Source organism: Centropristis striata, chromosome 21 (assembly GCF_030273125.1).
Source record: "Centropristis striata isolate RG_2023a ecotype Rhode Island chromosome 21, C.striata_1.0, whole genome shotgun sequence".
NCBI lineage: Eukaryota > Metazoa > Chordata > Actinopteri > Perciformes > Serranidae > Centropristis > Centropristis striata.
This window is the reverse complement of record NC_081537.1, coordinates 17,906,530-17,922,488: the sequence shown is the minus strand read 5'-3', so window position 1 is coordinate 17,922,488 and position 15,959 is coordinate 17,906,530. Positions and strand designations below refer to the sequence as shown.

At 37.7% G+C, this 15,959-nt stretch overlaps 2 protein-coding genes across 3 annotated transcripts; both read right to left on the bottom strand.

Annotated features, from left to right (window-relative positions):
- Nucleotides 1–3,376: 3,376 nt before the first annotated feature.
- bub3 (BUB3 mitotic checkpoint protein) lies at nucleotides 3,377–8,905 on the bottom strand. Its single transcript, XM_059324714.1, has 8 exons — nucleotides 8,731–8,905; nucleotides 6,854–7,048; nucleotides 6,687–6,756; nucleotides 6,406–6,557; nucleotides 5,776–5,934; nucleotides 5,424–5,601; nucleotides 4,978–5,194; nucleotides 3,377–3,827 (listed from the first exon to the last, which is right to left on the bottom strand). The coding sequence occupies exons 2-8, from the start codon at nucleotides 7,046–7,048 to the stop codon at nucleotides 3,818–3,820; spliced, it is 981 nt and encodes a 326-aa protein (XP_059180697.1). The 5' UTR covers nucleotides 8,731–8,905; the 3' UTR covers nucleotides 3,377–3,817.
- Nucleotides 8,906–10,849: 1,944 nt separating this feature from the next.
- Nucleotides 10,850–15,891, bottom strand: hmx3b (H6 family homeobox 3b). 2 transcript variants are annotated; one of them, XM_059324994.1, is made up of 3 exons: nucleotides 15,319–15,891; nucleotides 12,545–12,886; nucleotides 10,850–12,250 (listed from the first exon to the last, which is right to left on the bottom strand). In XM_059324994.1, exons 2-3 carry the CDS (start codon nucleotides 12,822–12,824, stop codon nucleotides 11,658–11,660), a joined length of 873 nt encoding a protein of 290 aa, XP_059180977.1. In that variant the 5' UTR covers nucleotides 12,825–12,886; nucleotides 15,319–15,891; the 3' UTR covers nucleotides 10,850–11,657. The 2 variants fall into 2 exon arrangements, with proteins under 2 accessions (XP_059180977.1, XP_059180976.1); XM_059324993.1 differs by having other exon boundaries at nucleotides 12,545–15,891.
- Nucleotides 15,892–15,959: the final 68 nt, after the last annotated feature.

Genomic DNA, 15,959 nt, shown 5'->3' with positions numbered 1-15,959 from the left:
AAGGGTCTTTCAAAACCGTTTTAATTCCTGAGTTGTCAAATACTGACCATTTGTAACGACCTTTGACCTCGAAAACTGGTGCACAAGGCACCTCTTAGCGTCCGTATGAGATGCACCACCTTTTAAATGTTTATGGCTTTCAAGTAAGTCTACTACGGGGTGGTGTAGTGGCAATTTTGTCTCACAGCAAGAGGATTGCAGGTTTGAATCCAGCTTGCAGCTCTTCTGTGTGGAGTTTGCATGTTGTCAGTGTGGGTTCTCTCCAGCTTCCACCCACAGTCCAAAGGCATGCAGCCTAGGTTTAATTGGTGACTATAAATTACCCTTGGGAGTGAATGGTTGTCTTTTCGACCAAACCAAACCTAGTTTTTTTTTGCTGGGTTGGTGCTGGTGCTTGTTTGGTTGTTTGCAATTGGTTCAACTTGCAAACCTTCTCAGAACCTGTTTGCTTTTCCACAGGCTTGAGAGCCACTGTATACATCTGCATACATCTCCGCTCTCTGCAAGAATAGTAACAATGGCGGCCCACATCGTCTTTTTACAAATGGTGCTCATGGCTTTGCGCTACATTGGCATCCAAACACGTAAGGCAATTATGTTCTTATTAACACAGGACATAAGTCAGCCTTAATGTCAGCCTTTGTTGTGAGCTAAAGCTAGCCTGTATCAATCACATTGCAGTTAAACAAAAAAATAAATTGAATGATACATGTTTTAGTTGGTCTTGTTGACTTCCAGTCCCTGTTGTAGGGGGTTGGTGGTTTCGAGACCAGTAAAGAGTTGGTGCTGCTCTAGAACCAGTTTTCCTGGCTGAGAGACGATTCTTTGGCTGTCGAAACATGAAGAACTGGTTCCAGATTAGTCACCAGCTCCGAATCGGCCCTAGAACTGCCTCAGTGGAAAAGGGGCATGAGTGTTAGCCCTGTGATAGTCTGGCGACCTGTTCAATGTGTACCCCCTCTTGCACAATGTCAGCTGGCCCCTGCGACCCGAGTTTGTATAATGAATGAATGAATAGCTTGATCTTTATCACAAAGGAAGAAGAAGAAGATCATTGCATGGTGTCATGAAACAGAAGACAAACCATAATATAGAATGCTGTCAACATTTTCCTGATGCATCATGTGATTTCCCCGTTTCTACACAGCTCATGAAGGACGGTATCATTCGCTCGATATAATATTAGAAACCGGTCCTGATAAGGTGTCTGGTTGAAGGTCATCTGTGCCCTCTTGAGTGAACATAAGAGCCTTTTGTGGTCGGGTTAAATGCACATGACAGGCTGTTGGAGCACAATCACCCATTTTAATTGTCATGTAACGGTTTCATGTAGAGCCAAACTGTCTGCAACACTTCAGCGGTTGGAAACCAGAGCCTTGCCACACAACCACAGATGTGGTTGACTCAGCCTTGGCTAAAGGAAAAAAAAAAAAAAGCCCTGGAGAGAGATCTTCGGAGACGGGCTTGTAGGAGAAACTGATAGATAATGCAACAGATTTATCTACTGCAATTTGTTAAGTTACAGGCCTTAATAAATCATTCAAGGTTTTGAATAAAAAGGGAATGTTTTCTTTGCAAACTGTGTTAAAGCTGCAGATAATGCAAATTGCTTCATGTAGCCTGACAAATTGTCTGCTAATAACTTATAACAACAGAGAAACAATACAGACAAGAAAACCTTAACAGTTTTAATGCACGCTCAAAGAACCCAATTTTCCAATTTAGAGGAAGCCAAAGATGACAGGAAACAAGGTAATTCGCTGTAGCCCCAACAACAAACCCCTGGCCGTTCCCCGCCTGCTTCATGGACAGTAATCATGTCCCAAAATGAATGCCATTTCATATTAAGCTGCAGTCATAATCTAACGTCAAAGATGGACTCATTATCAACAATCATGGGAATTAGTTACATCATTTAACCAATCCGAGCTAATCATTTCCAGGATACTGCAGAAGCAGATAGAGCCATTAGAAAAAATTGGAGCTCTTAAATAGAATAATTGACATCTATATCTTCTCTGCTGCTTTGGCTGAAGGGCTTCAGAAATTGCATTAGTTGCAATTGAAAATCTGAACTGAGGGGAAAAGACACCACTTAGACTTTTGCAGGGCAGACCTCTGTGTTCGCTATTCCCATTCATATAATGCTGAATGCTGCATTAAACAGGTCTGCGTCGCATCTAGCTCTGTCACCAGAGTGGCAACTTGCTAAACAGCGGCAGATAAATTCAGCGATAAATGGTGAAAAAATAGCGTCTGATCGACTTGTCCCATATCGTATGTCTGTATCTATCCTTATCAGTGTATGATTTCCCATATAAAAACATTTTCTTTAGAAAAAATAATGCAGAAAAGCATGCTTTGGATGATTTGGAATGGCGTCCTATTGCTATTTATTTTATTATTAATTTTTCTTTTTTGTACATTGTCAGCAATTGACTGATACTGAGTGTACAGTATTATTAGCCTTTTTATAAATTTAGATAGTCAACAATTGATTGATCCTGATCATACACAGATATATATTGAGAATGTTACTTTATTTTTTTATTTACTCATTTAAATATTCACCAATGGCTAGTACAAAACACACATTTTTATATTTATTCTATTTTTTAATGGTCAGCATTTGACTGATAATGAAGATATATATATTTTTTTTTTGGTTTATTTAGCTATTTATTGAAGATTATTATACATTATACTTGTCAACTAATTCTAAAAATGAATACTGAGAAAATTAAGATTGAAAAAAAGTTATTTGAGAAAGCAGCCTTAGGAGTACATTTGCATTAATCTATGCACACTCCGCATAGAAAAGGTCTATTTTCAATACAGCTAAGAATTGGCTGCCATTTAACTCGGTTGGGCTCTTTAAAAAAAAAAAGTATTTGCCCATAAAACATATCTATCACCCTTTATCATAATATTTATTCTTTTAGTTTCTCTATATTTATTTCACAATACACAAGTAAAATTGCAGGTCTGCAGTGCTTTCACCCTGTTAAACCTAAATTTACCACCCAGTGTATCCAACTGATAATACATTATTAAAATGTATTACCTCATGGTAATTTTATTTTAGTGTACATTTTCCCCCTCGGTCTGCCAGATGCAGCCAGGTCATCCAGTTTAGTAGTTTTCTCCCAATTTTGCCCAATAATAAGTCAGACTGTGGTTTTGGTCGCAGACCTCTGATGTCTATCAACACAGGTCACTGTCTGAGGGCAAGTGGAGCCCTGGGCAAGACGAGTGGATCATCGCTTTCCCTCAACACATCATCAAGAGAACTGCCTCTTCTGCCCCGACACATTCCTAGCATTTCTCAGGTTTTCTATTGCAGGTAGTGCATGTGACAAAAACTGAATGCACTGGGTCAAAGTTTGAGATAAAAATGTTTTATTATACTGTTTAAGTGTCAAACTCATCAGTGTTAAAAGACTGATCAAAGGACAGCTTCAGTATGATTTTAAACATAACTCCATCATTAGAGTCAACAAATTAACATTTGGTGACTTCAAAATGACCAAGCAAACAAAAAAAAAGTAAAAACTTGTATATCAAAAAAAAAAAAAATTCAATTTTATTGAAGAAAAATTATAGTTGGTTGCCCGAACATACATGAAACAATAAAATATTTAACAAGAGACACAAAGGGGAAGAAAATGTTGAACAAACACTACTTACAAGACAGAAAAACTTTTTGGAATAGAGAAAACTGACAGAAAACAATGTGGTAAATGGTACACTGGATGCCAGCAGATAACCCAAATGTGATGACAGCTTCATACGCAGAGGGAACCAGTCTAAGGCGGACTTAGGTTGACCTGTAAACCAAAAACAGGAGAGAAATTATTCAATAAACTCAGAAGTAATCACGGAACCAATGCATGTAGACAAGTCTCATTTAATTCACTGAAAACTGTTTCATAGAGTTTAATTGGAGGTTCAACACAGCAATACAAAGATCTGCTAAAACAGACGTTTATTGCACTTGTATCATCAATGACTAGAGGTCATTTAGTCCAAAAGATGGAGCAATTTACAACTAAATTCATTATTGGTGATGTTAATTCGTATAAATTCATGCTTCCGCTTATCATCTTGCAGACAGACCTGACAAACAACTCTGAAAATGCTTGTCTTCTGAACTAATTCATATCGATCAGGGCTACGCTTTGCAGGAGAATCTCAATGCTGATACTTTTTTTTTCTTCCAGATATGAACTATTCGATTTTTTTATGATTTAATGACTTAATGATTTAATCGAAAATCGATGCCCCTCCTAGTTGTCTGTATGTTGTACAGAACAAAAAACACTTTATTTATGGTTGCAGTTCTTTTGTTAGTTTGTCCTGTAAATTGTTGCTATTTATTTTAAGTTCAATATTTTATTAACTACCTCAGACATTGTGATTTCCTTTATTTGTTAAAGAAAAATACTGCTGTTTTATTGTTTTTCAATAAAATAAGATTGAAACATTGAAGGTGTATGCTGTGAGTTATTAATCAGCAGGTCAGGCTTTTTAAAAATCGATGATTGGCCAAAAAATTGCCATCGGTGCACCCCTACTCTAAACTGCTATTAATTCTTACCATATACTGCATATAAAAAAGCATACATTTATAAAAAGTATTATTACAGTTCTAGGTCAAATACGGATTTAGTTTGACAAATGTAGTATTTATACTGGTGTAGTTGCTAGTATATTGGTTTGCATTACACTGGACAGCAGATTTCCAGTTGTCTGGTCACTGAGTGTTTATTTATGACAGCATAGACACACAAACAGGTGGGAGGATTTCCAAGTTCTCATCTGTCTATCTTTCAACTGTCGGATATTGAAAAGTGGATGGACAGAGATACAGATCAGCATATGCTGCAGCTGGACGTGCTCCTTGTAAATGCAGCTGCTCACAGATTCAGTGAGCTGCAAACAGTCACGCTGAAAGACACAAGAAGTGAAAAAACTCACTTGGGTTTCGTCTCCGCATCTGTGACCTGGCGAATGAAGATGGCATCCTCCGGGTGGCTGATGTCGCCCTTCTCGTGTATGTAGGAGGCGGCGATTGCGAGCATGGTGCCGTCGTTATTGAAGGCCAGTGAGGCAATGGTGGTCGGGTACCTGTGGAACTGACACAGGCGCTTCTTGTTGAACGGGTCCCAGATGTTCACGAAGCCGTCTGAGCCACCTGGGGGAAGGAGAAGCTCAAGGTCAAGCTCAAAAGACTTATGCCGTGTTACTGCAGAGATATGGATCTATAATAATTGTGTTCCTCCTGCAACCTTGGCGGTTCAATGCTACAGGTAATAGGAAAAATCTGAGTGTTATTATAAAAACAAATTGCTCCATTACAGTCACAAACTAAATGTAGGAAGGAACAAATTGTCTTTTGTCAAGTACTAACTAGTATATCGTACCTGTGGCAAAGGTGTTATGAATACTGTGAAAGGAGATGGCATTGACAGGGTAGACCTGCTCAATTCCCTCCTCCTTCAGCCTGTGGCATTTGAAGGCATACTTCTTCTTCTGAACCTCCTGGCTTGGGTCCAGGTACTCCACAGCTACACGTCCTTCGATTGAACTCAAGACGTAGCCCTGGAGCCAAGACAGAAAATATAAAATTACCCTCTAATTCCTTTTCATTAACACAGGAATCTGTATCTGTGACACAGTGCTCTATAAAAGAGTCAGTTATCTGACAAGTTTCAACTGTTGTTTCGGTAGAATCGTGCACACTTCGGCGCAAGTCGATTCTAATTCAAAGTGTACCTGTTTGTTGGGGAAGGCTCTAATTGAGCGTGTCTGATACTTGAGACTGGACTCTCTTCTCTGCTGCACGTAGCCCATGTTCCTCAAATCCCACACCAGGACTCGTCTTCCAGCTGTGCCAACAATCAGCCTATCTCCAGCCACAGAGAGCGTATACACCTTTCACAAAGGCGAGAGAGACAAGATGAGACACAACACTAGAAATGCCGAAAGTCTTACTTGACACCTACACAAACATGTAACAATGAATGAGTCACTATGGAATAACAACTTCTACACCAATGTAATACATAGCTGTTTGACAGTAAATAAACAAAACTAGAAGGTCTTGTTTTCTTTTGTATTCAGGCTAAAATCCAATTAAATATTGATATTTTTCAAGGTACTGTATTGAAGTTATAAAAATGTGGTCTCATGACCATCAAATCAAGACATGAAACACTCAAAATGCCCTGTCACAACTTCTAACATATCATTTAGGTTTAGAAATCAAATCTAGGACAAGAAAACATGCACAGACAAACTAGTAAGCCGTTTAGATCTTCTTGCAAGAAAGTCACTCATAAACTATTGCATACACTGTTACTGTATTGTATAATACAACACTATACTGCGTCTCTTTTGCTCTACCTTTTCAGGCTGGGTAAAGGTGCCGGCATTGCAGGGCGTTCTTGGGTCCCACAGCCGAACTGATCTGTCCCAGCTACCCGTTACCATTACATTAACCTCTGGGCAGTACTCCACACAACGAATGGGGGCATCATGTGTTCCAACTATTGTATCTGTTTAAAGACAATATTAAAGAGCAGCATCAATTAACACATACAGCAAATATGTGGCATAGTTGCGAAGATCTATCTATGATATCTATGAGGTTTAGGTGCTACTGTCCAAGCAGGTTTGTGACATACCTTGGTCTGTGTTCAAATCGTGAGTTTTTAATTGTGCATCTAAACCTCCACTCCAAGAATGTGTTGGATCCTGCAAGTACAAGAGGAATGTTATCTGTGTGAAGCAGACTTTAAGGCCTTAAAGTGGCAATAAGGAACCCAAACAAATATTAAAAACTTTGACCTACATAGAAAGCACAGTCAAGAACTGGAGCTGTGTGCTGGTACTTCATCCGCATGACGTTCCCTGCGACATCGTAGAGACGGACAGTGCAGTCCCAGGAGGAAACCAGCAGGAACTGGGCTGCGCTGGGGCTGAACTTGACAGCAGAGATGCCATCCTCTGGTCCCTGGTTTAGCTTGTACTCGTTTGAGCCTGTCATCTGCAAAGAGAAAACATATGAAGTCTGAAAGTGAGACTCTGTGTCTTTAATGAGACATAATTGATGCATTAAAACACATAGGGCATTACATTTTGATGCCATCATACAGAAGAGACGTTGGAGAAAACCATAATGGTGCTATTTTACTCATATGGAGTATACAAAAATAAACTTAACCATGTGATGGTTTCATACAGATTATTCTTTTTATATTAACAGAATACATGCTAAAACGTGATATCTAGCATTATCAGAGATATTCAAATGACCTCTATTAGAAAAACCACAAACCAGATGTTCAAATATGTCCATAATCAACACCTCACTGACATAGCTGAAACACAACAATGTAAAAGATAATATGATTCACAAAAGCAATAATTGTTGTAGACACATTACAGTGAGCTCTTAGATCCAGATGAGCTCAAACAAGACCACTGCAGCTGCTACGGACTATACTAATTGGAAGCTATGATGTTCAGGATCATTCAGGTCGATTGCTGTGATCTTAAAAATCCTAATATTGTCACACTGTCGCCTAAGTCATTTTTTGTCAAAATTGTTTTTTTTGTTGCCTAAATCATCTCCTCATGACGCCAGCCACTTATGGTAAAATCACCTACATCCTCAGTTGATCACATTCATAGGCATCGGATAAGAACCCAGCAAAGAAGAGCTTGTTTAGGTATCAGTTTAATTTATCAGTGTTTTATTGCTGACACCAATATTGGTAACACTTTACTCTAAGGTGTCTACATAAGAGTGACATGAGCGTGTCATAAACATGACATGGGATGTGTAATGAACATTAATGACACTTTGAAGTAACATTAATGCTCATGATACTTGTCATGTCATGTTTCTGACAGGCTTGTGTGACTCTATGTAGACACCTTCAAAATAAACTGTTACCATATCTTGCTTAAGTCCCAAAGGCATGTTAAAAAAATTGCCCAAGTCATTTATTTCACTTAAGTTACATATTTACACACAGTGTTATTACTATGCCAATAGCCATCCTTTGTTACATCCTTTTTGAGTGAAATTATCAATAAATGTCATATGTTATACTTTTGGTGAAGTTTTTTGTGTTTCCTGCAAAACTTGAAAAAAATGGTTAGGCGATTATTTTAACAGGGTGACGATATTAAAGGTGTGTGATTATAAAAGGATTGCTTTAAGCTTAACAAAAGTCGTTTTATGATGTAAATAATGGCAGGTTGGTCCTTTACTATCTGATACGAAAAACTTATATTCCAACACATTGCCCTACAATCATGTTATAAAACGTGTGTGAAAATCATCTTTCCAAATTAACGTATATATATCAGACACTAAAAACTGGCTTACTACTGGATCAATAGCTTCCCAGCTTGTTGTTAGCTTAGCTTAGTGACAGCGGTTGTAGCTTAAGCTCGCTAACTAGCCGCACCGAGTAAGTTACTTATTCTAGCTATATAACATGCTTTTCTGTTGCGAGGGCTGATGGAACACTAGGTTTATTTTGTGTGTTAGCAATTGCATTTATTCTTGTCCCACACTGAAAACAGGACTTCTTCCGTTACATCCAGCAATTACACTGAGCCCACTTCCACAGCCACCGGTGTTTGCTAACGCTAGCTTGTAACGCTTAGGACAACGTAAGTTACAAGCCCTGCTTTTAGCCTTCTCACTTTACTTACCTCATCAGTGTGGTGTCCTTTAGACGCAATTGGTTCTTTCCTTTAACGAGCCTAACAATTGTAAAATATATAAATGATATAATGTGTAAACTGCTGCAAAGCAATGTGGCTGCTTGTGAAGCTAACCTCTAGCTAAGCGCTGCCGATGCTCCGGAGGATGCTGATTGGTTGAGACGAATGTTCAAGTTCCCGCCTGTGATGTGATTGGTTGATTTAACCTAAAAGGATATTTCCGTTGTCTCAGGGTAGATCACGTGACCTGGGTCTTCAGTCTTTATTAATTGCTCTCTCTCTCTCTCTCTCTCTCTCTCTCCATCTCGCTCTCGCTTTCGTCCTCATAAACCATTTTCTGTTTGACGCTGAGTACACTGTAAAAAATGTCTGTAGATTTTACGGTGAAAAACTGCTAAACCATGACAGTAAAAGACCGTAAAATGATAAATAGGTTAATTCAGTTTCAGTAACAATGAAACACCGTAAATGTATCAGCCAAAACAGTATTTTTTTTACTTTTTTAAAAATACATTACCCCACTGCAAAATACACTTGGCACCGTGTTTGTAGCAAAACATATACTGTAATATATATTACAAGCCATCATTTTTGTACTTATTTTTTGTAAAAAATACTTTTTCTCACTGTTAAATGTACTAAACACCATATTTCTAGCAAAATATACTGTAATATTTAATGGTAAAATCTTTAATTCATGAGGCATTTATAAAGTATTTTCTTGTCAATTATGTGGCAGAACAGCGTTTCTTTTGATGGATTTTTTTAAAATGGTAAAATATGGACTAAAATGGCAATCTTAAACGTGAAATCAACAGTACTAATATTAGAAAAAGTTGCACCGTATTTATTACGATAAAGTTCTGGCAACCACAGCTGCCGGTTTTTACCATAAAAACAACAGGTTTTTTTTTACAGTGTAATTATGTGTCTTACATTTAATTATTTAATATCCACTACCATTCACTACTTGCACATATCATAATGATCATTTATTTGGTCATTATTTGTATGCATGTACATCTTTGATTATTGTTTACTTATGCACTTTCCTCTTAAACGTATTGCTCTGTTTATTCTCTCTGTTCTATTTTAGTACGTCTGAGGGCATTGTAAAACGGGAGTCAAATTCCTTGCATGCTGCATACAGGTTGTATACATACTTGGCCAATAAAGCTGATTCTGATTTTGGTATCATAAAAACACTTTGATGCACCATATTACAAATCAAGATACATTAACCTAGTATTATCATAGCCTACTACCAATTAGGAAATCCTTACAGCACTAACGTAATAGTGATTTCTATAACTAGCTGAGTTTTATACAAGCAAGGGTGCAATACATGGGCTCATCTATGATGCTAAAGGCAATTGTATTATACATCTGTAGTATATTTGACTTCCTTCATAGTTGTTGTGGTTGAGGTCCAGCTAATACACTGAATGGTCAAATCTAATGGAGTGAATAACAGTCTCTTAGGCCAACTTGTCATTCGCTATTTCAGTCTTCTTCTCAGACTTCAACAAAAAAGAAATTTGTAATTTGTAATAACAATGTAGGCTAATGACTGACTCCTATAAACTCCTATGTGCACCTTATTATTATTTTACACTTATTTTTGCATCTTTATTTTTCCTCTGGATAATTAATGTTTCATCTTGTTTTATCTTCTGTTTGTGTAAGATAACTAATTTTATCTGCACAATGATTGGTTATTTGAGAAAAGTATGCACCAAAACAGCAGTCCTGCAGCTCGACATTAAAGTGTTAGTGTGCTGATCAAAATAGTAGTTTATTTTGTTGACGTAAAACCAATAGGGGAATTTCAGAATAATGGTGTCTCAGAGGTTGTTTAAAATTCGGTTATCATTGCGCAAAATCATTAGATTGAAGATGATAGCCATCCTGGATTAACAGGTAAAATTGTCAAATTTTAGTAGGCCTATTTTACCTTGGAGAGATTATTTTTGCAGAAACTAAACGTCCCTTAATGCCTCGTTTAAAAAAAAGAAGATAAAAAACATCACTCCACCCTCACAAATGTTTAAAAATGATCTTAAAAAAAGATCTTTAGGACACGACTCCACTGTACATCACAATTATATTAAAAACAGATGCATTTTTTTGCAACGAAATCTTTACTGAGTGTAAGACCATATAATGTACAGAATTTAATAACAATATCAGAGAAAAACATACACAAAACAGAGGCTATTTTTGGCTCTTTGCATGGCTTTGAAATTACCGGCAAGACATTGCGTCATAAAAACAAATGATATCACCTGCAGCTTTTCGGGGATTTTTTTAAGGATCACATGATTGTCTTCACTATTACAAAGAGATTTTTTCTTCTTATGTAAAAGTGAACTATAGGTGACAATGGCTGGTAGCCCTAATGTGAAGCCAACATTATTGCACAAGATTGGAAAATATTAAAATATTAAATTTCCCATGTTTTTTTTCTACAAACACTGACACAAATCTCTGTAAAATACATATGGACAGTCAACCCTGTTCAAAACAAGTTCTTTCTTCTTCTTCTTTTTTTCAAATTAAATACCTTAAAATATATTCACCCACTTTTAAGGCTTAGTAACAATTTTTACCAAGATTTATAATGATGATGATAATAATAATAATAATAATAATAATAATAATAATAATAATAATAATAATAATTTTCGATTGTCCCTCTTGTGCCGTAATAGGGACGTGCTTAAGGACGCTTCAGCAGGATAAAGGATATAATAATAATAATAATAATAATAATAACAACAATAATAATAATAATAATAATAATAATAATAATAACATGACCTTACATTGTGTCTGTTGAATCTACAAAATATACAAAATGTTATTTTTTCCAATGAAGATCACTCTCATTTAAAAACATATGTACACAGTCAGTGTTAAACAGGCCTCAGCAGTGGGACTGGGTGGGAATAGTACATGTGGTGTTGAAACGCCAGGAGAGACTGGCTGCTCGGTGAGTTTGCAGCGGGGCCCCCGTTCGGTTCTGGGGCTCCGTTCTCATGGTAAAGTATGGGAACCCGCACAATCCTCTGCGCCGCCGCGTGGCTCAGGTTGGCCGCCTCCAGCTCCGCAGCCAGTTGCCTTTTCCACTTATTCCTCCGGTTCTGAAACCAGATTTTCACCTGCGTCTCTGTCAGGTGCAGGGACGCGGCCAGGCCTGCCCTCTCCGAGCTGCTCAGGTAGCGCTTTATGTCGAAGGTGGACTCCAGCTGGAAGACCTGACTCCTGGAAAACACCGTGCGCGTCTTCTTCTTCCGACAGGGCTTCCTGTCGGAGTCCAGCTCGTCTGTTTTCCTCCTCCAGTCGTCCTCCTGGTCTATTTCTTTCTTTTGCTCCTCCGAGTCACTTTCATCCAGCGCGATATCGTCGTCTGCGCTCTCATCTTTGGCATCTTGGTCACTTTTTTGGAGATCCGGGGAGCGCCTGTCCGGTGCCGGTGATGCTTCCCTCAGACTGGCCTTCTCAGACCCTACAGAAAAAAAGATATACTCTATTCAATTGTGACCCTTTAAAGCCAATAAACGTGTGGTCTGCAATAACAAGTATTTTTAATTAATCCTCGACAGTCAGTTGATTGATGGAATCAGCGTTTTTCCTTTTGTTATAAAACTGATATTATATATATTGTTTAAGGACATAATTCCATTAATAAAGGCATTATTTTAAATCCCATATAACTCATATGGTACCCTCTCATAATTTGTCTTTTGCTGTAAAATTAACCTAAATTCCCAAAAACATTTCCAAAGTTAATAATATTTACCTCCAGTCCTCAGATGTGTCCCGAGTGTGTATGGGTACCACCAGGTGGACGCTCTCTCCAAATACTGCGCTGATAGTCCAATTCTCTGTGTGGGCAGCTCAAACCGAGGGAAAGACAGGTCACCCAGCCGAGAGAAGAAACTGCCTTCAAACACTCCTTTGGAAGAGCCGAGGAAGCTTTTCGGCTTTGTGGGTTTGTCTTCAATGTTGAGCAGGTTCTTGATGGAGAAAGGCGAGTCTTTTGCAGGTTGGCGAGTCTCCTGCGCGTCAGAGTCTGCCATCACCGCTTTACTGTCCGATGTGGATCACCATCAAAACTTATCAGAGAGAAAAAAAAAAGCACCTGAAAAAGAAGATTTTATAGTTAAAACTATGCGAGAGAGAGAGAGAAAGATCAGCTCCTGTCCTGAGAATAAGCAGAGTGAGAGCTCAGAGATCACTGCGTCAAACTCGCGCCGGATTGTAATGATGAAATAAAAAATATGCCATCCGAGTTAAAACGCGCTCGGTCTCTGCTATTGGGCAGGTACAAGAGCAAATGGGATTTGAGATGAAACCGCGAGGAGCTGTGACGAGAATAGAGGAAAAAAAGGCCGCGCAAGCGTTTTGGCTTCGGGCTCAACAGTACGCACCCACTTATCATCCAATTAGATTAAAGAGGAGAATGTCTCAGGGTTTTGGGGGGCGTGCACGAGCCGCAATCACCTGTCAGTAAATTAAATAAACGATGCAGAGATTATCACCCTTTTAACGTCGAGCTGTAAGCAGCTTGGCCTTGGCACAGAAATTACGCAAATTACGCATATATTACGCACTAATGTAAGCCACCCAAAACATAACAAACTCTAATAGAAAATAGGAGATTTCGACTTTTAATGTATAATATTTATTACTTACAGCACAAGAAAGAATATTAAACAAGATCATAGATGACTTTGCATGTGTCAAAGCTGTTGTTGAACTCTGTGACCTGCTGTTATTTTAAATAGCCTCTGTTCTACCTGCTGGAAAGCAATACCTGCATTTCTCCTGCACCAGAGCTCATTGACTTCACTGTAATTTTATTAGTCAGGAAGTGCTTCAGGCAGACCTCAAATTGAATGCTTACCACTGTGATAAAGACCTTTACAATAAGCCACAGGGGCAGCAGGTGATGCAATGCATGAGGATGACACAAGTATTGTTTCAGTCACATATTATATTATCACTGCTGCTTGGGTGCAACAAATTATATTTGTTTGTGTAATAAGACATTCATGTGATCAAGTGTGGTCAGATTAGATGATAATTGGCAGAAGATAAAAACACATGAACAATAGGGAGACTGAGTTTAAATTTGTGAGCCCTCAAACTGCTTTTACTGTAAGATTAAGGTTATTATGAGTGTCTAAAATGTAAGGATGATGATATATTCAGGATTTTTTTAATCAAATCAATGGTCTGTTTTTCAGAATTTGTATGTGTAATCCTAAAGCAAACACATACAAAAATGTATGCCTGTTACTCTTTATCTTTGAGGTAACATTTGTCCCACACTTATTAAAATATATGTCCAAAAATGCATTTAAGATTCATCATTTACACCAAAACTTGAAGCACATGCAGAGGACTAATCAGACCAATTGGATTTGCTCAACCTGCAAACATGCAGCCTGTCCTTTTAGCTCACAGAGCACTCTCCAGCTCTAAAGGACAACACTGTGTTTTGTGAAAAGCTACTTGAATCCCTGCATAATTAGAGGTCTCATAGCTGTGTTAAAGATGGGGGTGGAGAAAGAGGCCAGTTGAGCTGCGTTTGCCAGTGCAAAGTGAAAAGCAGATAGCTGTGTTTTCATCAGATTATGTTCATTAAAAAGGGGCTTGAACAATAGACGGAACAAGTCAGAGTGGATCAGAGAGGGGGAGACGAATGCTCGATCAATGATGCAAACGCAGGCCAATTTTTTAATTTGAATGATTTTTAAAATGTCTGGGTAACACATGTTGCTGATCTTGTTAGTCACATTTTGCTCTCTGTCTGTCTTTTTTGTGAACCAGTTGTGTTCATGTTTTTAATTACATCACATAAAGAGATTCTACTTGTGTAAGATTATTTGTTTAATCAGTGAGGATTTATGCCTAAATTATTCTTCTTTAAATCTTAAACCTGTGTCAACAGGTGACAGTGAATATTTCTCATAAATTAATAAATAAAATCCTATGGCCAATCAGAATTAGGTTTGACAACATTTAGTTTTATTTCAAGTGGGAAATAAAATGAAAATGGCACAAATTATCAGTTACTTTGTCAACATAATTTATTTTTTATTTTAAATATTTGTCCAATTTTCTTTTATAAACCAATTTATTGTTTTCTGCTCTCCTCCCTGTAATTTCTGGGACATCAAAGACAAAGAGATCTGTTATTTCCTATTTAAATTAAGTATGATCAATGTAATGAAAAATGACATAATCTTGTATGACAAGGGTGTAAAAAAATATAACGGATAACTTAATGGGAATCTGATGGTGTAAATATTTAGGATTTATAGTGTCTCTATCATTGCAGCTGCTAAGAATCTGACAGCTTCCATCCCTGTTAATAAATATTAAGTAATTTAAGTGATACATGGCTTTTTGTCAGACAAACGCATTCAAGATTGATTTCTTCAAGCAGTCAAAACATCTATTGGCTGTTACAGGTCAGTATATTTGGACTCAGCTTGTCTGTGTTGTGTGAAACAATAGACCTCATTTTACACGGCACATTGGCCGTGGAAACGTGATCAATCTCACCTGAAAAATTAGCTGTGAGTCAATTATGCAAGGCAGGCTCTTTTCATGTGAAGCACCTGCATAATTAAATTGATATAAAATATCATTAGAGGTGACAGGCTGTTAAATGACGTGGTAATTGACTGTTCTCTCAGTGAAAACCTGCCTGGGATTGCAGCGCTGTTGTCACTCTGGAGAATGCTGTCATCTAGTGGCAGAACTTGGTATTAACCAGCAAAGAAAGATGATTGAAACAGCATACTTTACATTTATTGACATCGTCAAAGTTATCAATAGATGTATCTTCATATTTTATGTAAAATCACGTTCTTTCCCTACAAGGGACTGTACAGTATTTATGGAGCATATTAGTGAGTAAAACTTTACAATTTGAGAGTATCCTGCCAAGAAGACACACCATTACCTGAAGGCACAGAAACATTCAAAGAAATGCCTAATTAGTATATGTAAAATATGATCCTATTGAAACACATAGATCACTTCTGTTATTCTGACATGATTCATCAACATTTCTCAACTGAGGCCTGCAGGAATGAGTCCTAAAACCTGGAAACAAGTTAATGTTTTTGCACTTTTGGTTCCCTCGTCTTGAAGCAAATGTTTTTTGAATTAGTTTTTGAGTTAGAGGCCTGGAATAAGGT

Coding starts and splice junctions, on each gene's coding strand:
- hmx3b (XM_059324993.1), bottom strand. CDS start 12,824: ATGGCAGACTCTGACGCGCAGGAGACTCGCCAACCTGCAAAAGACTCG. Junction 12,251..12,544: donor GACACATCTGAGGACTGGAG/GTAAATATTATT, acceptor TTTTTTCTGTAG/GGTCTGAGAAGGCCAGTCTG.
- bub3 (XM_059324714.1), bottom strand. CDS start 7,048: ATGACAGGCTCAAACGAGTACAAGCTAAACCAGGGACCAGAGGATGGC. Junction 6,757..6,853: donor TTCTTGACTGTGCTTTCTAT/GTAGGTCAAAGT, acceptor TTGTACTTGCAG/GATCCAACACATTCTTGGAG. Junction 5,935..6,405: donor CCTTTACCCAGCCTGAAAAG/GTAGAGCAAAAG, acceptor CCTTTGTGAAAG/GTGTATACGCTCTCTGTGGC.